General features: G+C 34.9%; 1 protein-coding gene across 12 annotated transcripts in view; it reads left to right on the top strand.

The window, feature by feature from the left end:
* The window catches only part of CRB1 (crumbs cell polarity complex component 1), a 281,528-nt gene that overhangs the window by 47,849 nt on the left and 209,837 nt on the right, over positions 1-23,842 (top strand). For 7 of the 12 annotated variants that reach the window (XR_008624762.2, XM_063598016.1, XM_055110116.3 and 4 more), the window contains exon 1: positions 18,776-19,004. The exons of 3 other annotated variants lie outside the window; for them this stretch is intronic. Coding sequence is in view for 8 of the 9 variants with exons in the window: in XM_063598016.1 (XP_063454086.1) it covers positions 18,935-19,004 (70 nt within the window). In the remaining variant the exon portion in view is untranslated. Of the gene's footprint in view, positions 1-18,773; positions 19,005-23,842 lie in introns of those variants that run through there. 2 more of the 12 variants (XM_003823077.5, XM_003823075.5) reach the window with 1 other exon arrangement.

Here is a 23,842-nt window from a genome sequence, read left to right as displayed (position 1 = left end):
TAAACTATAGGATGCTTTGAATGCTGTGGAATGATCATTCATAATATGACAGGAAATAGTACTGAACTATTAAAAGTAATGAGAGGTCATGAAAAGTAGTATTTAAGGAAGATGAATGTTCAGAGTTTTTATTTCCTGGCACCCTGGAATTGTTTGGAGCTTTGAGAAAGAGCTTTATAAGATTTTCTTGTTAGAATAAAACTATTGGTGTGATAGAGATACAAGCAGGCAAGATGACTAAATCAGACAAAAATTGTAGGCAGAGGCAGAAAATTAGGACCTAAATTCTGAAAGATTAACTCAGATGAGAGAAGCAAGATAATACTCTGACATTTTAAGTAGCAGGCAAAGTCCAGAGTGCAAAAATTCAAGAGTGGATTTAGAAAAGTACTTCGTGAATTTTGAAGCTAAGGAATAGGCTATGTGGTCTTTCCCCTATTTATACACTATTCTGAGTTTGAGTGACCCTGGGAAGGTTTATGGCTAAGATATCAAGTTGTGGTCAATATCTACAAGCATCATGCACTCCGGCTTCTCTTTTGCCATATAGATTTTCTCAGTTGTTCGTTTGCTTTTCAGTAAGAGCAAATATATTAATATTTTTTCTTTATAGTGTTTTAATGTTTTATTATTAGTTGAGAAAGTTTTTCCCACTCCAAGTCATGTAGTCACACCTGTATTCTATTCTACAGTTTATTGCTCTATATTTTTCATTTAAATTATTAACCTATTGGAAATTTATATTGATGTGTAGTGTGAGGCAGGGGAAAATCTTTTCAAAACCCTTTACAATTATCCTGTGGCATTATTTTCTTAATGTTTTTCCTTTAATTCAATCAATTCGTTTCATCTCTTTATCTTTAATTTCAAAGATAGTGCAAAACTCCTTTTAGGTGGCAAATCTTTTCATAAGACCTGTTTTCCCTTCTTTACTCATTTTTAAATATAGATGACTAGTATTTTCCAACAAACTTTACGATTAGATTCCTTTAGGACTCCCTTCCTGTCTGCTTTCATTCTGTTAATGTCGTCTTTCTGAGATTTACATTACATTACATTACATTACATTACATTACATTACATTACATTACATTACATTGGAGGGTTGGTTGATATACGTTATACCAGCTCAGTGATTCAGCAGCATTAGGGGCGTAGAGAGGAGGCTTGTGTAGTTACAGCAAAGGAATATTTTCTCTGTTCAAGCTGGTGTTTGTTGGTATTATAGTATCTGCCATTAGCTTTCCTGTCTAATTTACTTTTGTATCTAACCTTCATTATGGACACATGTGTGGCTCTGTCTGACATCCTTCCTAGGACAGTAGCTTACTGCCTCAGGGAGGAGCTGCACCTCAGTCAGAAGAAGCCCTGTTTCCTTGCCATGTGGTTTTTGTATGGTATGGTTTTTCTTTCCCTTGTGTCTCCTGGAAGAGCTGCTTCTGAAAGTCATTAATCTGCAAAAAGGTTTTAAAAATGAAATAATTTCCATTTGTCTTCCATTCTGCCCACTTGGTAGTCCTTACTTTATATTGAAGTTTTAAGTGATTTCCATAAAATGTAGTTATAGCCATTTTTTATTGAACAACAGAAACACAGACATCATGATACTTTCCATACTTTATCTTATTTGGAGAGATAATAAAACACAGTGGTTAAGAGCATGAACTCTGAATACAGAGTATCCGATTTCCAATCACAGGTCTTCCCCCACCAGCTGTGAAAATTGTTCAATTTGCTTAACTTCTCTGTATTTTGGTTTCCTTACCTGTAAAATGGTGTTATAATTCAAATAAATTAATATATAAAATACTTAAAGCAATGCTGAGCACATAATAAGCACAATAGAAGTGTTTTGGTTGTTGTTGTTGTCTTTGTTTTAATGGTGGTAGTGGTGGTGGTAGTTATTTGATTTTCACAGTAGACCTGTAAGGTACTATTTAAGAAACGGGCTTGAGAAACAGGTTCAGAGATTTTAAGCTTGTATATCATGTAATTGCGTGGAATACAGTTGATATTTATTAAATATTTATTTAATGAATGAAGTTACAATGATAGCATTAAAGCTCAGGACTGGCTGACATCAAAACTTGAGCTTTTAATCCCTATTCCTCAAAATATCTCTTCTACTTTTGTCATGGCAAATGAAACCACTTTCTCCAGAATGGGAATTACATATTGATCCTCCCTGGCTTCCTTTAATCTTTTATTTATGACAGTATATCTGTCAGAAATTCCTTAAATTTTTTTCTATAGAGCTTGTTCCCTTCTCAAGTTTTCAGTGAAATATGGGCTTTCCAAATTTTTTTATGTGTTTGTGCGCACATGCATGTGCATGTGGAGGGTGTATGTGTGTGTTTTAAATAATTTCACTTGGTAATGTGGTGTTAAGTAGAAGAAGGAGAGATTATCTGCTTATTGTCAGTTTGTCCAATATTCTCTTGTAGTTATATTTTTCCTTATTTGGGATCTTTGTTAGTTACCAGAAATTGAACTAGGTTAATATCTGTAGCCATTAATATTTTTAGGTTATGATTTTTACTTATGGCAGTAGGACCTTTCTGACTATATCTCATATTAGACCTAGCCATCCACAGTTTTGTTCATACCCTAAATTAGGGGCCAGCAATCTTTTTTGGTAAAGTTCTAGGTAGTAAATATTTTAGGCTTTGTGGGCCCTATGGTCTCTACTCAATTGTAGTATGAATACAATCATAGATAATATGTATACAAATGAACATAGCTGTGCTCCAATAAAACTTTATGGACACAGAAACTTGAATTTTATATAATTTTTGCATGTCATAGAATATTATTTGATTTTTTTAACCATTTAAAAACATAAAAACCTATTCCATTCTTAGCTTTCAGGTCTCGAAATAGGTCGCTATTTAGAGTTGGTCTTGCAAACCACAGTGCATTCTCTATTCCCCCTTCATGCCCTATATGGCTATAATCCCTATTATTCTAGTGATTCCATTTTATCCCTCATACTAAGCTAGAATTATCATTCTTAAACTTAAATCACTAACCTGATTATATCATTCCTATATCAGTCAGGGCTCTACAGAAAAAAGCCAATAGATTATATATATATATGTGTGTGTGTGTGTGTGTAATATATATGTGTGTTTATATTACACACACACATATATATATATAAAAAATAAAATTTATTATGGGAATTGGCTCATGTGATTATGAAGGATGAGAAGTCCTATGAACTGCATACTACAAGCTGGAGAAACAGGAAAGCCAGTGCAGTAACTCAGCTCGAGTCCGAAGGCCAGAGAACCAGGAGCTCCGATGTCTGAGGGCAGGAGAAGATGGATGTCCCAGCCCAAACAGACAGAACAAATTCGCCCTTACATCTGTCTTGTTCTGTTTGGGTTCTCAATGGATTGGATGATGCTCATTCACATTGGTGAAGGCAGATCTTCTTTACTCAGATTATCAATTCAAATGCTAATCCCTCTGGAAACACCTTCACAGACACATCCAGAAAGTATGCTTTACCAGCTATCTGGACATCTGTTAGTCTAGTACAATTGACACATGAAATTAACCATCATAACTCCCCTCTTTACAATCGTTTGTTGACTCTCTAAACTTTATGGCATGACATTTCAATTCACAAAATCTGCATAGTCTACTCTTTCAGACATACCATTCGTTACTTCTTTCTCAGCATTCCTTAGTCAAGGCAATCCCAATTATTTGCTGATTCCGCAGATAAATACATTCTGTTTTCTCCTGGGCCTTGAATTTCTTTATCACACTTTGCTACTTGGCATACTTATTCTTACTTATTCTTTAAAAGTCTATTTGAAATGGCACGTATTTTATGAAGTTGTCTCTGAACTTTTAGGAAGAATTAATCACTTTTTCATTCATGCTTTCATAGCACTTTGAACATTTTTTAACCAGTGTATCATTATGTTATAATCCACTTTGTTCATGGTTGTTTATACCAATTTTAATATAAACTCTTGATGTAAGAGATTGAATTAATTCACATTTGTTTTCCCCAAACCTGGTATGTATTTTGTGCTTCACAAATGATTTTTAATGCTACAACAAAGAAATTACACATGAATGTTTACATCAGCCATACTTTACCAAAAATCTGCTTTTTAGGGAAGATTTAAAAAATACAGATTATTTTTGGAAAGTACATAATATAATGTATGGGTTTACCTTTTTGCAAAGCAAAGAATCATTTGATAAAGAAAAATTTCTCTAAAATTTCTTTGTTTTGAATTTTTTTCTTAATGGGTTTGAATTTTTAAGCTTATAGTTTCATTTGCCAAAAACTATCAAGGTTTTAAGGAAATAACAGCTTTTGTGCTGATAGCTTCGATTACCACCTATAAGTAAGCCAACTGAGATAAAAAAAAATCTAGATCTGATATTTTGAGAGGTTTGTGTTTGTTTGTTTTTGTAATAAACACATCAGCAAATAAATATTCCCAGAGCAAATGTCCTAGGGATGCTAATGGTGAAAATGCTTCAGGCAGCTATTGATCCAAACTCTGGGCCTTCATTCTCTACCTCCTCATCCTCCTAATTCATACATCTCTTCTCCTTCTTTACGGAGAGGCTAGATACATTTATTTATAGATATAAGTGTAGTTCATGGGAAGAAAGCCACCGCACATGTATTTGATAGAAAGCTTCCTGGAAATTCTTCAGACTTGTGTGCCTTGTGATTATTTGCCTGGGAAGGCAACCCAAGTTCGCCAAAGTAAAGAGTCAGCACATGAATCCCTTTGTACTTTTTTGGCCATTCCTTGTCATGAGTGATACACAGAATCTGTGCAATCATTATTTATAGCAAGATACAAGAAAAAATACTATAGGGAGCTAAAGGTTTCAGTCCACAAAGTGTTTTTGAAATTAATGTTGATGTCACTGATGACAACCACTCAGAATTGTTCATATTCTTTTCTTAGTAGTGTCACCGTGATTTATGACGTGAACAGAATATGTTTTTTTCATATCGTCTCTCTTACCTGAATGTCAGGCTCTGTTGCTATTTCTACTTCTCTGTAGTCGTGATAATTGAATGAGGAGAAGCAAAAAAGCTTCAGCTGTCTTAATTTCTGAGTAGGAACATAAATTAACTAGAACTAGGGCTGCTTCCAGAACTCCAAATCAGTTTTTTAAAGAACACCTTTATCTGTCTTTAAATGAAATATAATAATTTCTGAAGGCAATTATAGGGTTTGAATAAAGTAAGTTTATATATGCCAGTAAGCTAATCAAATAATTGCTTTATCTTATGTGACTTCTAGAATTTATAATATTTGTGTTTCTCCTATAATTCTAGAAGTATACATCAATTCAATGTTTGCAAACTTCAGTAACACATATATGCACATTTTTAATGTAGTCAGTGATTTTGTGACGGATCTTATCTTCAACAGGGTCTAATTTTTTTCATGTGCCACCATGTACAGTGACTTCACTCACTGGATTTTGTTGTTGTTGTTAAATTTAAAAACATGGTAAGGACACTCAAGCCTGTCATGGATTCTTAATTAAACTTTTTGGCTGAGGTCTCTCATGGTCATTTCCTCCTTTTGGTTGCCTGCATCCGCTTCTCTTTCATTTGATAGCAGTGTGCTAAATTCCTTTTGGGGAGTTATACTTTTCCATTGAGTGTGGTTTTAAAACACTGTACTGCAAATCAAGGTGCACTGCCCTACCCTAGTTAGGCTACTCTGACTCTGTCTTCCCGGACTTTGATGGAAAAATAGGAAAAAATTAAAATTCACTCATTTGAATGGTATTTTCCTTATGAAATTATGTGTGATGCTTATTGTCTTGACTCCACACCACCATAGTTCCATTCTATTCATATCTATTCTCTTGAATTCTCATCTGTTCTATGCTGCACTGGGTATCCTGCCAATAAATTCTTTATTTTCTTAAGGTAATTTGTTACTTGCAGTCCAAGAACTCTAAATTCTTTGATGTGAATCTAGCCATGGAAAATATTTATCAAGTCAGCACCTTTCAACTGTTCACATCCTAGCTGGAAATGAGCATTAGTAATTATAAGAAGGAGCCCACAGTTGAATGCATCTTGATTACTGGCACATAATGCCTGTTTTGGAGAAAAAAGGACGCTTCTGCCTGTCAATCAATTGCTCAAATGTGCAAAGAAAAGTGACAGACCTATACTTAACACATACTCCATTTTCAAAACAAAACCATTACCAACACCTGAAGTGTTGGATCTAGGGGTAATAAAGCAAATTTAATGAGTGATTCAGTCTAATACTTCATGAGTATCTAGCACTGATGTGGATTAAGTACTAAAAACATAGATTATGAAACAAACTCCCTTTCTTAACTTTCTATAGGATAGGAGGAGAGTAGAAAGGTGTCACAACTTTTCCTATCTACTGGGCCATTCCCAACAGCATTCAAATTCGAATGTTCTATAATAATATAGAACATTTTATATATATATATATATATACACACTACAATATGAATTATATATGTATGTATATACACATATCCCTTGCATTTTCAATCTGCCCTTATTTCTCCTTTCATTTTCTCTTGAACACATTGAAATTTCTCTTGTCAAGGTCATCAATGACCTCCATGTCACCAAACTAACAACCAGCCCTCAGTCATCATCTTCTTTGACTTAGTAGTAGATGACTCAGTTAATCACTCTGTTCTTAGAGAAATACTTATTTGGCCTTCTAGGAAACCATCTTTTCTGGATTCTCCTTCTACTCACTGGCTGCTTTTTCTTGGTCTTGTTCTTTTAGATTTACTGAGGTAGGTGAGCCACAGGGAGTAGTCCTTGTTGCTTCCTTTATTATTATTATTTTTTATAAATAACTCCTCTTACCCACTAAGTGTTATTATCTCTCCAAATGGCTTAATGTGCCTCATTATGTCAATTTATATATGTAACTCAGAGTTCTCTCATGAGTTCCAGATTCAAATATACAACTCTTTATTTGATATATGTACTTATATGTTTAAGACACTTCTTAAAATTTAATATGTGTAAATCTGTATTCCTTCTTTTTTTAAATGCCCACTGAGCAGAAGGGCTCCAAGTGGAGTAAAGCTACGTGGCATGAAATTCTAAATCTTTTGAGGAAATGTGTTACATAATTTTTTACTTTCTCTGAACAGCAGAAAATTGATTTTTCTCCTTTATTCTACTTCTCTCTAGCTCACAGAATATAGTATAAGCATGGCACATGTATACATATGTAACTAACCTGCACAATGTGCACATGTACCCTAAAACTTAAAGTATAATAAAAAAAAAGAAAATTTCAGAAAAAAAAAACAAAAAAAAAACAAAAAAAAACTTGGAGGGTTTCTTAGAAGTCTTTAGGGAAAAAGATATATTTAGTCCTATATTAGTCAGAATTCTACAAAGAAACAGAACCTGTAGGAGTTTGTGTGTGTGTGTGTGTGTGTGTGTGTGTGTAATTTATTAGGGAAATTGGCTCACGTTCACTCCCATGATATGCCATCTGCAAACTGGAGAACCAGAAAAGCCAAAGTGGTGTAATTCAGTCTGAGTCCAAAGATCTGAGAACCAGGGGAGCTAATGATGTAACTCTCGGTCCAAGTCCAAAGGCCTGAAAACTGGGGGGGGTGCCGCTGGAGTAAGTCCCAGAGTCCAAAGGCCTAAGAACTAATGTCTGAGGGAAGGAGAAGAGAAATGTCCCAGATCAAGAAGAGAGAGGAAAATTGCCCTTCTTCCACCTTTTTGTTCTGTTTGGGTTCCCAAAGGATTGGATGATGCCCACCCGCTTTGGAGAGGGCAGATCTTCTTTACTCAGCCTACTGATTCAAATGGTAATCTCTTTTGGAAACACCCCCACTACACACCCAGAAATAATGTTTTACAAGCTATCTGGGCATCTCTTAGCCAGGTCAAGTTGACACATACAATTAACCATCACAAGTCTCTCACTCAATTGGTCCTCATCTACTTGAATACCTACTTGTGGAGGTGAACTTTATTAAATAGCTATTTGTTATATAGTTTTCTTAGGCTACACAAAAGTCTATTTTCTTGCAATCTCCACCTTGGTTCCAATTTAGCCTAGATCAAGCCTAATCAGTTCTTTCTTTTATATTTACAGACTTCAGTATCCCACTGTCTGAATTCAACCCCAGTCTCATTTCATCTGTTTCTCTACCACATAAATACCGCTAATCCAATGAAACCTCATTTTTTCCATGTCTGTTCATAACTTTCCTCATTAGTTGCCTTAGTTCCCATTGTCTCTAAGCATTGCTTATAATCCCTCCACCTATTACTTATCCTTCCACTCTGAAAGCTCTCATTCTTGAAGTAGTCCTGTAGCCTGCCAGCTCTGCTGCTATACTAGCACTCTTTTTTGCTGCTGGAAAGGTTATGCCACTGTGCTTTTTAGCATCATTACAAATGAATTTAGATGGATCAATTCAGCTGGACCCTTTGCTCTGTTATCAAAGCTGGTAGGTGACTCTTGCTGCCTTTCCATTTCTCTGATTCTTCTTCTCTCTATTTAAATACTTGATATTATCTTTTATTCTAAATAGTTAGAAAGAATAAATAAGAACTAGTATTTGATAACACAATAGGGTGACTATAGTTGCTAACAATTTAATTGTACATTTTAAAATAACTAAAATAGTATAATTGGATTTTTTGTAACACAAATGGATCCCATTTTTCTCACCTACTCCTCAGGAAGCTTGCTCCATCAAATATCTTTATCTTTTTCATACCTTCAGTTTTTCTGGTTCCTTCCTTTTTTTTGCATGTATTTCATGTTAAAAAAATACTTGGCCATAAATCCCTCTTAAACTTTGCCTCCCCATCCCATGTTTTCTGCACAACCCATCTTTTGGAAAGTGTACTTTGCACTTACTGTCTCTACTTGCTAATGTTCAATTCACTCATAAAAATAACTGACATTTGGATTTTGTCCCAATGTTCCATTGATATTTCTGTCACCAAGGTCACTAAAAATCCCCTTCCTGACAAATCAAATTGGTCCTTATCAGACTTCACTTTCCTGCAGCATTACCACTGTTCATCACTCTCTTTCCTGACCCTCTTTCGTCTCTTCCATGACACCACAATGTCCTGGTTATTTCTCTTAAATCTCTGGCTTCTTATCCTCCAATTATTAAGTATTAGTGTGGCTGCTGACCCTCTCCTTTTCGTACTCTACATTCTCTTCTCTTCCAGAGTGACTTATTGGCTGTGATAACTGAGATAAATCACTGGATCTTTGTATTTTTATCATCTATAAAATGGAAAAAATAGAACCCGCTTCATAGTGTTATGGTAGATATTAAATAAATAATGCATAGAAAGGTTTTAGAGAGCATCTGGCTTATAAGAATGACTCAATATGTGTTAAATATTGTAAGGTTATTCAGATACTGAAAAATGCAATATTGAAAAGGTATCAATTATCCCGTCATTAACTTTTACAATAAATGTAATCCCCATTATACTTCGAATAGTAGTTTTTCAAGAAACAACAGATGCTGATGAGGTTGTGGAGAAATAGGAATGCTTTTACACTGTTGGTGGGAATGCAAGTTAGTTCAACCATTGTGGAAGACAGTGTGATGATTCCTCAAGGATCTAGAACCAGAAATACCATTTGACCCAGCAATCCCATTACTGGGTATATACCCAATGGAATATAAATCATTCTGTTTTAAAGATACATGTATACATATGTTTATTGCAGTGCTATTCACAATAGCAAAGGCATGGAATCAATCCAAATGCCCATCAATGATAGACTCGATCAAGAAAATGTGGCACATATACACCATGGGATACTATGCAGGCATAAAAAGGAATGAGATCATGTCCTTTGCAGGGACATGGATAAAGCTTTAAGCAATCATCCTCAGCAAACTAACACAGGAACAGAAAACCAAACACTGCATTTTCTCACTCACAAGTGGGAGTTGAACAATGAGAACACATGGACACATGGAGGGAAACAACATACACCAGTCCTGTCAGTGGGGTGGGGGCGAGGGGAGGGAGAACATCAGGACAAATAGCTAATACATGTGGGGCTTGAAACCTAGGTGATGGGTTGATTGGTGCAGCAAACCACCATGACATACGTGTACCTATGTAACAAACCTGCACTTTGTGCACTTGTATACCTGAACTTAAAGTTAAAAAAAGAAAGAAGTATTGAAAAGATATAAATTATCCCCTCATTAACTTATATAATAAATGCAATCCCCATTATACTTGGAATAGTTGTTGTTGAAAGGAAATAGACCAACTGCTTAGAAAACTATCTGGAAGATAAACTGTACAAGGGAAGGCAAAAACTTAAAGTTTCAGGCCTGGCGTGGTGGCTCACGCCTGCAATCCCAGCACTTTGGGAGGCCAAGGTGGGAGGATCGCCTGAGCCCAGAAGTTAAAGACCAGCCTAGGCACATAGTGAGACCCCATGTCTAAAAAAAAAAAAAAAAAAAAAAAAAAAAAAAAAAAAAAAAAAAAAATTAACCAGGCACGATGGAGCCTGGCTGTAATCCCAGGTACTCCAGAAGCTGAGGTTGGGAGGATCACTTGAGTTCAGGCTGTTGTGGCCACAAACTGAGATTGTGCTACTGCCTGCACTCCAGGCTGGGTGACACAGTGAGACCCTAAAAAAAGAAAGAGAGAGAGAGAGGAAGAGGAAGAGGAAGAAGAGGAAGAGGAAGAAGAAGAAGAGGAAGGAGAAACAAACAACTAAGTTTATTGGCAAAAGAATCACAAAGGTTTAATTAAACAAAAATTTTTTTATATATATGGGTTTCATACATGATTTTGTAGTTTGGACATTGGCTATCCATCTGGAAATAAAGTTAAATCTATAATTTAGAAATAAAATTAAAACTGTAAGTTAGATCATTCATAAAAATGTATTCCATGTGGGTTAAAGTCACAAAATTTTAAGAAATTTTAATACATGTATTTTAATTTTTTAAAATAAAATTTGGAATGAAACCCAATGGGAACCCCTGTGTTAGTAAGCCTGATGAGAAAAAAAAGCATTCCTCAATAACACAAAAATCAAAAGTCATAAAAACTTTTCAAAATCAAATAGATAAAGAAAAACTATAAACTTTAAGAGAAAATGAACCTATTGAGAAGGAACATTTTCAACATTTATAGCAGACTAAGAATTAAGATCAAATCTTTATAAGGAAATGCTACAACTAACTAAATTTTTTTTTTTTTTTTTTGAGATGGAATCTTGCTCTGTCACCCAGGCTAGAGTGCGGTAGGGAGATCCTGGCTCACTGCAACCTCCGCCTCCCAGGTTCAAGAGATGCTTCTGCCTCAGCCTCCCAAGTAGCTGGGACGACAGGTGTGCATGACCACGCCGAACTAATTTTTGTATTTTTAGTAGAGATAGGGTTTCACCATATTGGCCAGGCTGGTCTCGAACTCCTGACCTCGTGATCCACCCGCCTTGGCCTCCCAAAGTGCTGGGATTACAGGCGTGAGCCACCGCGCCCGGCCTCTAAATAAAAATTTTTAAAGAGTTAATTGAAAAGTGAATATGATATGAGTTGGCAAATCATTGAGGAGTAAATGCAAATGCTAAAAGAGGCTCAATTTTTCTAAATATGAAAAATACACAAATTTAAAATTTCAAGTTTTTTGTAATTAATTTTTAAAAATCTATACAAACACAATAAATGATATGATATACCTTTACATACCCAATAGCCAGCTTCAAAATTTATCCTCAAAATTTCTGTATTTGCCTAAGGTAAATTTTAGCATTTACCCTAGAGAAACTCTTGTGCATTTGAACAAATGGGTGTGTAAAATGATTTTTATTAATCATTGTTTGCATAAAGTAAATTGGAAACATTGATTCCCAGAAAAATGAAATCATTAAACTATAGTACATGCATACTATGAAATGCCGCGTGGCATTAAAAAGTATGTGAGTTAAATGCCAAAATCTTCAAGACACACTGTTGAGTGAGAAAAGCAAGTTGCAGAATAATACATAGAGTATCATACCGTTATTTAAAAAAAGAAGCAAAATAATATTTATGTCTCTATTCATCTATCAATCATCTATGTATTTATCAAACTGTAGCATAGAGTGGCATAAAACGATATTCATTAACAAATAACAATGATTATTTCTGGAGAGGAGTGTGGGATTGTTGTTCATCAAAGATTCTTTATATTTATCCTAATATTTGGGATTTTTCACAATAATACATTTATAATTATGTAATTAACAATAAATACCATTATAACAATAATTAAGAACATTGGAATAAGCAAGTTGGGTGTGAATCTGAACAGCAGCACTTATTATACAGGTAACTTGGGTCTCTCAATCTCTTTTTTGCCATTGTCAAATAGGGTTAATTTAATCTACTTTGTGGAGATGCTGTATTAAGTGAGATAATGTGCATAAAATAATCTATAATATGGAGTTGGTATTGAGCTGAAGATAAATCTTTGTACTCTTATTAAATCAATTTTGAATATCAGGGAACTGGGAGATAAAGTACTTTTTTCCTCAGAAGACTGCATCTGCTCACCAGAGTTTAATTCAACAAGGGTGATGACCCTGTCTTAAACACGCAAATTACTGATGATGACTCTAGTATCTGATGTATTGCAGGTGTACATATAATATACCTTTTGTATAGTACGTGTAAAACAAACAAATGCTTGTACATTAATATGACATCAATAGTGTCCACCAGTAAGAACAGCTGTCCTACATTCTGAAATTGTATCTCCAGAACCTACTATGTTCTGGATCTTCACTTGGTTTTGAATAGACAGCTCAAATTGAATGTATTTTAAAACTGTACCTTCTATTTTTATCTATAAATCTTCCTTTTCTTCTATTTTCTTTGTTTTATGGCACCTAATTTATTCTTGAAAAGTCTTTCATCATTTTGATTATTGTTCTACTGTAAACATTTTAGACTTTAACGACAAATGCTGCTGACTTTGTAAGATTTTATTTTGCTTCTTTTACTGCACTGTATGTATTTATTTTTCTTTTTTTAAAAATTTAACTTTTAGATACCGGGGGTAGATGTGCAGATATGTTACATGGGTATATTGTGTGACACTGAGGTTTGAGGTATGAATGATCTCATTGCCCAGGTAGTGAGCATAGCACCCAATAGGTAGTTTTCAGCCCTTCACCCCCTTCTTCTCAACAATAGTCCTCAGTGTCTATTGTTCCCATCTTTATGTCTATGTGTACCCAATATTTAGCTCCCACTTATAAGTAAGAACATGCAGTATTTGATTTTTCTCTTCCTGCATCATTTTGCTTAGGATAATGGCCTGCAGCTGCATCTATGTTCTTGCAAAGGACGCAATTTTGTTGTGTTTATAGCTACAAAGTATTCCATCTTGTATAAGTATCACATTTACTTTATCCAATCCATCGTTGATGGGACCTTAGGTTGATTCCACATCTTTGCTATTATGAATAGCGCTGTAATGAACATATGATTGCATGTGTATTTCTTGTAGAATGATTTATTTTCCTTTGGGTAGATACCCAGAAATGGGATTGCTAGATCAAATGGTATTTCTGTTTTAAGTTCTTTGAGAAATCTTCAAACTGCTTTTCACAGTGGCTGAACGAATTTACATTCCCATCAACAGTGTGTAAGTGTTCCCTTTATCTGTAGCCTCACCAGCATCTGTTGTTTTTTGACTTAAAAAAAATATTCTTTCTGACTGGTGTGAGATGGCATCTCATTGTAGTTTTGATTTGCATTTCTCTGATGATCAGTGACGTTGAGCATTTTGTTACATGTTTGTTGGCTGCTTGTATGTCTTCTTTTGAGAAGTGTCTGTTCATGTCTTTTGCCCACTTTTTAATGGAGTTGTTTTCTGCTTGTTGAACTGATTAAGTTCCTTATAGATTCTGGATGTAGGACCTTTGTTGAATGCATAGTTTGCAAAAATTTTCTCCCATTCTGTATATTGTTCACTCTGATGATAGTTTCTTTTGCTGTGCAGAAGCTCTTTGGTTTAATTAGGTCCCAATTGTCAATTTTTGTTTTTGTTGCAATTTTGTTGCACTTTAAATGTAATATTTCCTAGGGATTCAGTGAGCTTTTCTAAATTGGAGAAATCATATTTTTTCATATCTGAAAACTCTAGTCCATTAGTTCTTGATACTTACCTTCTCCCACTTTTTTCCTTGCCTCTGAGATAGAACTTTCTATTTTCCATGTCTCTTTATTGTTCATTCTTTTTCACCAACTCCTTATCTCACATTGATCTATTCTAAAAAAAACTTCAGATCTATCTTCTGTTTAGTATATTGTAGTGTCATCTACTATTTATTAGTTAAATTTTTGAAAAAATTTTAATGACTTTTTTTATTTTTAGAATTTATGTTCAGTTTATTTTCAAATAGGCCTAATCATTTTTATCATGTCTTGTTCTTGTTTTATAAAATAAATACATTGTTTTATCTCTTAAAATTTTTTATTTGTATGTATTTAAAAGGCACAAGTGCAATTTGTTACGTGGACATATTGCAGAGTAGTGAAGTTTAGGCTTTTAGTGTATCCATCACCAATGTACATTATATCCATTAAGCAACTTGTCATCATCTATCCCTCCTCCAACTCCCTCAACCTTCCAAGTCTCCATCATCTATCATTTCACACTCTGCGTCTATGTGTACACATTATTTAGCTCCCATTTATAAGTGAGAACATGCGGTATTTGTTTTTCTGTGTCTGAGTTGTTTCCCTTCAGATAATAGCCTCCAGTTCCATCCATGTTGCTGTAAAGACATGATTTCATTTTTTATGGCTGAATTGAATTCCATTGTGTTATATATACCGTATTTTCTTTATCCAATCATCCATTGATGGACATTTAGGTTAGTTCTATATCTTTGCTGTTGTGAATAGTACTGCATTAAACATATAAAGCACTGGTATCTTTTTCATACAATGATTCCTTTTCTTTTGGGTAGCTACACAGTAATGGGATTACTGGATCAAATGATAGTTCTATTTTAAGTTCTTTGAGTAATTTCCTTATTGTTTTCCATAAAGGTTATACCAATTTACCCATACACAGTGAATAAGAACAGTGCATTCTTCTTTTTTTTTTTTTTTTGAGACAAAGTCTCACTCTGTCGCTCTGTCACCCAGGCTGGAGTGCAGTGGCATGATCTCGGCTCACTGCAACCTCCGCCTCCTGGGTTCAAGGGATTCTTGTGTCTCAGCCTCCCAAGTAGCTAGGATTACAGGTGGCTGCCACCATGCCCGGCTAACTTTTGTTTTTTTTTTAGTAGAGACAGGGTTTCACCATGTTGGCCAGGATGGTCTCAAACTCCTGACCTCATGTGATCCACCCGCCTCAGCCTCCCAGAGTGCTGGGATTACAGATGTGAGCCACCGCGCCCGGCCAGAACAGTGCATTCTTTGTTTAACATATTTTCTCAACCACTTATTTTCTTTGATTCTTTTTTTCTGTATCTTAACAAAGTGTTATTTTATAATCTCTTAAGTTAGCTCCATTATCATGAATCTTTTGAGTGTGAATGTTCCCACTCATTGTGTCCAATGTCTGTCATGGCAGTGGGTTTCTAGTTTGATTTATAGTTTTAAGCTGTGAGCTCATCTTCGGTAGAGGTTGGCTTCCATGGGAACCATTTGTGAACTGTGAATTGTAGCATTTCCACATGAGAGTTTAGTTTCATCTCAGTTCTCATTGATTTCCCTGTTTCTGAACTACTCTTTTCTTTATTTCCTCCTTTCTTCCCTTCCTTCCTCTCTCCTGCTTCTTTCTTTCCTTTCTTTCTTCCTTCCTTTTGTCCTTTCTTCCTTCCTTTTGTCCTTTCTTCCTTCCTTTTGTCCTTCCTTCCTTCATTTTTCCTTCCTTCTTTTCTTATCTTTCATTTGTTCCTTCCCTCCTTCCCTCCTCCTCTTTCTCTCTCTGTCTTTCCATTCCAAAAGTCAAGAATTGTCTATCTCAATTGGTTATTTTACTTTATTGCTGTTGAGCTCACTTACATATTTCTATAAAAGTTACACTTTGCTCAAATACAGACATATATTTAAATGTGTTTGACTTGGGAAGGATGGTTTTTGCTGTTTCTTGTATAGGTGCCCTTGTCTATATTCTTCATTTTTATGAATGACATTAATAGTAGCCCAAATGCCGAAGCTCAAAACCTGATAAAATTCGTTTTCATGTTGCCTTATTCTCTATATGTCTTTAGATGTATCTAGTTTATTGCTGTTTTGTTTCATTTTATCATCCCCACTGTCTCTGCTTTAGTTCAGTCCCTTATCATCTCTCTTGTGGACAATGGCAATATCCTTCTCACTGGTTTCTGTGCTTTCCATCTGCCCTTTTCCAAACATTGCTACATTGCTGCTAGATTTATCTTTCTAAACACAACTCTGAGTATGTGAACTCACTACTTAAAACCTATTAATGGTGTCTTTTCCTCATACTGAAAATCAAACTTCCTTGATTTTGTGGATTTGCTGAGTCTTATTTCCTGACATCTCTTCACACCTATGTTTCTGCAATATCAGAATATTTCTAGTTTCTTGATTTGTCCAACTGCTTTAGGCCTCTATTCCTATATACATATCCTTTTTCTGTAAAACTCTTAAACTTCACTCTTGCCCTATTTATTTGTTATACCTTTAGTTTTTTCATACTGCTATAACAAAATTTAGACTGGGTAATTTATAACAAGAGAAATTGACTTCTTATAATTTTGGAGACTGGGAAGAGGAACATCAAGGTACCAGCAAATTTGGTAGCTGCCAAGGGCCTGTTCCTCATAGAAGGTTCCTTCTATGTGTCCTCATGTGGTGCAAGGGGCAAATAAACTCCCTCAGGCCTCTTTTATAAGGGCAGTAATCCCATTCATGAGGGTTAGGTCTAACCACCTTTCAAAACTCCCCACCTCTTAATACTATCACATTGGGGATTAGGTTTCAACATGTGAATTTGGGAAGGGGGGAAAACATTCAGACCACAGCATACCCATACTTATGCTTGAAAATTCAACATAAATATTATATGTTTTTCTAAAGGAATTCCTGACTAGCCCAAATCTGACACATGGCAGCCATTGACTCATTTGTATAATGGCTATATCCACTTACTTTTTTATATTCAAACTCCATGTATATAATTCCTATAACCATCCTTTGCATAACATGTTCTCTCAACCACTTATTTTCTTTGACACTTTTGTCTTTTGAAAAACTAATTTTCTTTGTTTCTTTGATTGTGACACTCATAATTAAAGACACCCTAACAGAAGGCTTTCTAATACCATAAGATTCTTTACCTGAGTCTATTCATTTTTTTTCCAGTCTATCAATCGGCCTTCCATGTTGTAAATTCCTTAGTCTTGGGGTTCATGGTGGAGGCCTTTTTAGAACGAATGGAGATCAAGTTGGTTCAGTATGTAGATGTCCCAGAATGGTATCATTGCAAAAGGCATGACAGAACACATAAGAATAAAGATGAAAAGAGACTTCACAAGATTTAGTGAAGAACTAATGTTCTAGAAATCATGGGAAGACTCTGGTCCTAATGTTGACACTGACCCACCAGATGACTCTGGGCACACAGAATAATTGCTCTGCTTCTCAATTCTCCAATTGACAAAACACAGGGATTAGAATAGGGAGTTAATAATGCTTCTGTAATCTGAAATTCTTTTACTCTAATTGTTAAATTGCCCAAGTTAAATTATTTGCATGAGGGGAGGAAAAAATCTTTAAAAATAATAATTGTCATGAATTCTATAAAAATTAAATAATTTTAAATGGATAAATCCTACTTCAGCAAGTAAATCTGTGAGTATGTGAGAGAATAATATTAATAAAAAACATTAAGCTGACTGTCAAAATATTAGAGACATGGGCAGAAAATATAAAGACTTCAAAATATATGTTATATAGTTAAATATCTGGCAAATTTATAAAGCTTTTTAAAAATCAGCTATAGAAATTGCATTTTAAAGTGTAACAGTGAACAGTTTTAACAATGGAAAAAGGCTCTGTACTAGCACTAACACCAATTAGAAAATAAAGCATTCTGGTTTTAATTAATGGATGTTTTCATGGTGTCTAATAAAAATACAATTTTAAGGACTTGAACAATTTAATCTGAGAAAATATTGTGTATTTAAAGCAAGTGTATTTTTTAAATAAGCAAACATGTTTACATTCATCAATTATAGTAAAACAAAAGCTCAAGAAATCCCAGAGCATATAATTTCATGAACCGAGAATAAAATGAGCTCTGGACTTATGACAAAATCTGCCCCTGAATGATCTTCAGAACTCTGTTCATTTTATGCAGTAGTTTAAGTTTTCTTCTGTCTTGGCCCAACTTACAAACAACAGAAATCTGAGTTGTGGGAATATAATTTATGAACAGAAAAGATTACTTGTCTGTGAATTGTGTTCTGAAGATGAAAGTAAATATACAGGAACATATGGTATTCCTTTAAAAGTTGCCAGATCATAATTGTGTGGCAAGGCAGTTATCAGAAATTAATCCCTCTATTGAGAGCAATTGAAGACACTATTCTAATGTAGGCCCTTTTGAAGAGGCAGCATTAACAGAAGAAAACTCGCAGCAAAGGCTTGAGGGGGGAATGAATCCAATCCAGCCTGAAAAAATCTGCACCAGGTTTGAAAAATCACCCCATCCTCCCGTGTAAGTGATGCTAAGAAGCACAAACTGCTTTTTGAATCTAAGTCCCTGTATTTTCTGTGAAGGAGCTGTAAGTGGGGTGGGACAGAGATGGCACCTGGGGGTTCTGAGGCACCCGATCCTCTCTGAGACAGACAGAGATCAGGAGCCGGACTGGGACCAGACCACCAGCAACACACCAGAGGATGTTCTCTAAATAAGACCATGGCACTTAAGAACATTAACTACCTTCTCATCTTCTACCTCAGTTTCTCACTGCTTATCTACATAAAAAGTAAGCCTTTCCCACTTTGGGCATTTTTCCTGGTTTATTTCTGGCTTATTATATTTCTTACAAATAATGGATAATGTTGCATGTTCTATAAAATACAATGCTAAAAAAGGAAGTTTTTATTTGTTTTTTTTTAAGTGTCCTGTGTGAAAGAAATCAGTGATACCAGTCAATGTGAACAGTCAGTTTTAAGATTCTATGATTTCCAATAGGTATTCAGGTACAGAAATTTTGTTTTTAACCTTTGTAGTAGTGAGCTGGAGAATGAAATGGTCACATAGACTAGAAGATATTTTGTTGTGTTTACGCTTTTACAAAATAGATTTGGCCCTTACTAATTGATATCCTTTAAAAGGAAGTTATTCATAACCTGTATTTCATTTTATTCCCACATACTATATATTTATCTTCACTTTTAAATAACTCTGTGTTGCAACATTTGCTCTCATAATTAAGGGGATAGTCTCAATGTTTCCCAGAGGGTAATGGTTCAAAGTGTTTCTTTCACCAGAGAAATGGGCTTTTAGTGTTATGTGTTTCTGTTTTATAAATGAAGATATTATTTTCCACAAAATTCCCCAAATAGAAGCAAGAGCAATGTTTCTGAGATAATCTTGTCGGTTCTATAGCAGGATGGAAAATCAGAGGAGACCAAATTGCTCCAGCTGTGTGTTTATGAAGCACAGTAGCTATTCAACACGTTTAAAACGAAGACAGGGAGAGTGTGTGCTTGTCAAAGGGGCCATGTGATTTGTGTCTGTTGAATCTGAATATCAATAAGGCAAAGCGTAGAGCAGCTGCCGTTGAACAAGACAACTTGGCATTAGCACACAGTGTTGGATAATCTGGGTCACCTTCTGTGGCTGCACCAGTGAGATTGTTACTTGTACGGTTTACAGTTGAACATATATTAGAGACTGAGTGAAGAAATAAGTAAATGCTGTGGGTAGGTAGCTGATGGCACATATAGAAAAACCAAGTCAAACTTTAAACAAATGATCAGTATAATACTTGACTGCAACGCACACGCACAAAAGATTTTTTTTCAGAGATATATTTACTAAAGAGTTGTTATTTAAATAGTTATTTACCCTCCTTGAAACTTAATGTGGGCCCCAGGCAATGAGGAATGAGGAAGAGAAGTGCTGTGTTTAGTTGTGCAGGTAGGGGAAGAAAGGGAGAAAAAGAAATAAGTCATAAAATGAATGTGAAGTGAGTTTATGGTGCATTTTATGGCAAAGAGCTTTGTCATTCAATGTAATATATATGGAAATTCCTGGAGTTTGCTGCAGTTTGTTTTAAAGGAAATGAATGTATGATATCTTTAATTAAAAGTATAGTAACTATGAATTGATACATATACATCATTTGTTTTTGCTCTCTTTGAGTAAGTGATTTTATTGATAGATTCTAAATACTTTGTAATTATTTTATTTGTTCTCCAGCATAGTATTTTTATTCATTTAAAAAAGTACATTTGAAGTCTCATTTTCTTCGATTTTTAAGCAGGTAGACTTTTGTCTGTGTTGATATATTTATTGGCAAGATATAATCATATTGCTTTCCCAATCAAAACACGTAGTTTAGACCTTGTTAGCTGAGTTTTTTTTCCCACCTGACTTTAAAACAATCTAGCATCAGCCTTCCTTTCTACCCTTATCACCTAGTATTCTTGACATAAATTCTGTGTTCCAGACAAGTGAATAACATAATATCTAGCAGTAAAAATTGCTAACATTGTGTTAAGCATTTTCTATATCATATATGTCATTTACTTCTTGCAACAACCCTATAAGATAGATACTATCATAGTAATTCACATTTTATAGAAGATGAAACAAAGATTCAAGTCACTATACCAGTGTACCTCAAACTTTGAGGCACCTCAGGGAGCTGGAATGCCTGGTTAAAATGTGCAGCCTCTCAAGTCTAGCCCCAGGTACTTAGTAGATCCTAGGAAACTATAATTTAATTAGCTCTTCATTTCAAATACAGGTAACCAGAAGCTCTGAGCTATACAATAAATCTTTATTAAGAACCTACTACATAATGATGCTAGGAATCATCAGAATAGTTAAATATAAACATATCCCTCTCTTCAACGAGATTATTTAGGAGAAAAGATAAACACTATGAGCTTTATAACTGTTGTCACTCTTATATACATAATAACCCTGTCGAGTAGAATTTATTATTAATTCCATTTTGCAGCTGAAGAAACTGAGGCACATAGAGGTTTATTAATTTGTCCAAGGCCATACTACTAGTGAATGGTAGATCTGGAATGTGAACCTGGAGATCTGGCTCTGGAGTGTGGGCTCTTAGCTTGCATGTAGTTATTCCCATGAAGTGATGATGCATAAGGACTTTAAGTGATAATGCATAAGCAGACTTTATTATGTTCTGCTTGGAACATAATAGCAAACAAAGAAATGTCCATTATCCAGGTATGGTGGCTCAAGCCTGTAGTCCCAGCACTTTGAGAGGCTGAAACGAGATCACTTAAGCCTAGTTCAAGACCAGCCTGGGCAACATAACAAGACCTCATTTCTACACACAAAAATATAAAAAATTAATGGGGCATCGTGGTATGTGCCTGTAGTCTCAGCTACTCAGGAGGCTGAGGTGGGAGGATCGCTTGAGACTGGAAGGTCGAGACTGCTGTGAGCCATGATCCTGCCACTGCACTCCAGCCTGATAAAAACGGCTACACCCTGTCTCAAGAAATAAAAAGAAAGGGAGAAAGAAATTTCAGTTATTAATATCATATTAATTGAAGGAATCAGTGATTCTTTCTTCAAACTTTGAAATATGTTCCCTTAAATTTAAGAGAAAATAATCACCTCCAGCTCCATACTGTATTTTGTATCTAAAGTTCTACCTTGCTCAGCTACCAGGGGAATGCTGTTTATGTTTTGATCAACCTTTATGTCCTTCCAGTTGAGGACATGTGACATGAGGAATATTAGAGCAGAGTTCAGGAAGTGACATTCCCTTTCTGTTCCTGAGCAGGTAGACATTCTCCTAACTTGGAGTTGCAATGAATTTGTCCTGGTTGTTTTTATACCTGTTCCATGATTTTGCAAAACTGGTTCTAATGTGTGGGACCAATTAAATTTTAATAATTCAAGAAGAGCTATTATTTTTTGCTTCTGATGTATTAAAAGAGAAACTTATTAGAGTGAGACTCTCCTGTGATCCATTATTCAGAGACTGTTTTAAATAATAACAGTACTTTATAATAAACTCTTTTTGGGACCTTGATGTATGAATCTGTTCTGAAGGGTTTTAAAGAAACAACCATACCATGAATTAGAAAAGTAATGTCTATCTCTCTAGTCCTTTATAAATTTGGGGGTAAACAATATTTTCAATGTAAATGCCACATCGAGATTAATTTAAAAGTAACTGTTTTAATCTACATTTAAAGTATGATCACAACATGTAAAAAAAATGTGGTTTGACAAAACTACTTTAGAGTTACCAGAACAATGTTAAAGAGTTTGGGGTAGCATCCAGTCTTCCAAAAACCATTAGCAATTATTAAGTAATTGATTTGAATGGCATTATTTTTAAAAGTACTTTCTAAAGTACTAAAAGAATGAAGAACAAATAGAGATTAAATAAGAAATAATTGAATTTGCTTAATATGTCAGAGAAGGCTGATGTTATTCATTAGGGAGTAATCACATACTCTTAAAATTCTACATGTGTAGAAACATTGAAAACTTTGATCGTTACTGTGCAAGTTAATATCCTTGCAGTGGCATTTTGTAAAGTGCCTACCTAATTATTAGTGTGAGAAAAAGGTATCTTTTTGCTTCCTCATAAATGAAATAATCTCATCAGTTTACAGTAAAATCATCACTACTCCATGAAAGTTACCCAGGGTTTCCTACATTACATAGCAGAGTTAACTGTGGCTTCTTTTATTAGATACTTCTCTTAGCAAAATTTTCTGGAGAATTGCATGCTTTTTTTTTCATCGTTGGTGATTTTCAAAAATTATCATTCATGGTCTCACAATAACAAATACTGAAATTCAAGTGGACAAGAAAAGTTAGAGTGAGTGTTTAAGCAAACCGTGCTACATCTATATAATGGAATATTATTCAGTAATAAAAAGAAATGAACTATCAAGTCACAAAAGCACATGGAGGGAGCTTAAATAAATATTGCTGTGTGAAAGAAGCTCGTCCAGAAAGGCTACATATTGTATGATTCCAATTTTATAGCATCCTGTAAAAGACAAAATTATAAAGACATGGAATGATCAGTGGCTGCCAGAGAATCAAGGGTGTAGAGAAGAGGCACAGGGGACTTTTAGAATAATAATTATTCTGCATAATACTTTAATGGCGCATTTGTCAAAATGTACAGAATTTTACAGTACAAAGAGTCAATCTAATTGCATGCAAATTTATAAAATCATTTAGGAAATCAAGGAAATCCCAGGAAGTAATTCAGACTTTGACTCAACAATCTAACTGCATTACAAATGTATGAAATAATCTCACAGAAGGGGTTGGGGAAAAACTGTTCACCTAAGTAGTTTATGTACATTTCCTTAGATATTACCTGACATGCTTTCCCTGTTCTGGTATCCCATCCAAGATATCACAGTACATTTTGCTGTCTTGTATTTTGAGGTTCCTCTTGGCTGTGACAGTTCCTCAGGCTTTCCTTGTTTTTGATGACCTTGAAGGTTTTGAGTTCTGGCCAGGTATTTTATAGATTCTCCCAATATTGGAGTTAGTTTTGTGTTTTCCTCATGGTGAAACTGGAGTTATGGGCTATTGGAATGAAGACCACAAAGGCAAAGGGTTATCCTCATTACATCA

Source organism: Pan paniscus, chromosome 1 (assembly GCF_029289425.2).
Source record: "Pan paniscus chromosome 1, NHGRI_mPanPan1-v2.0_pri, whole genome shotgun sequence".
Lineage (NCBI taxonomy): Eukaryota > Metazoa > Chordata > Mammalia > Primates > Hominidae > Pan > Pan paniscus.
Note: the sequence above shows the minus strand (reverse complement) of the source record. Positions and strands in the feature narration are given on the sequence as shown.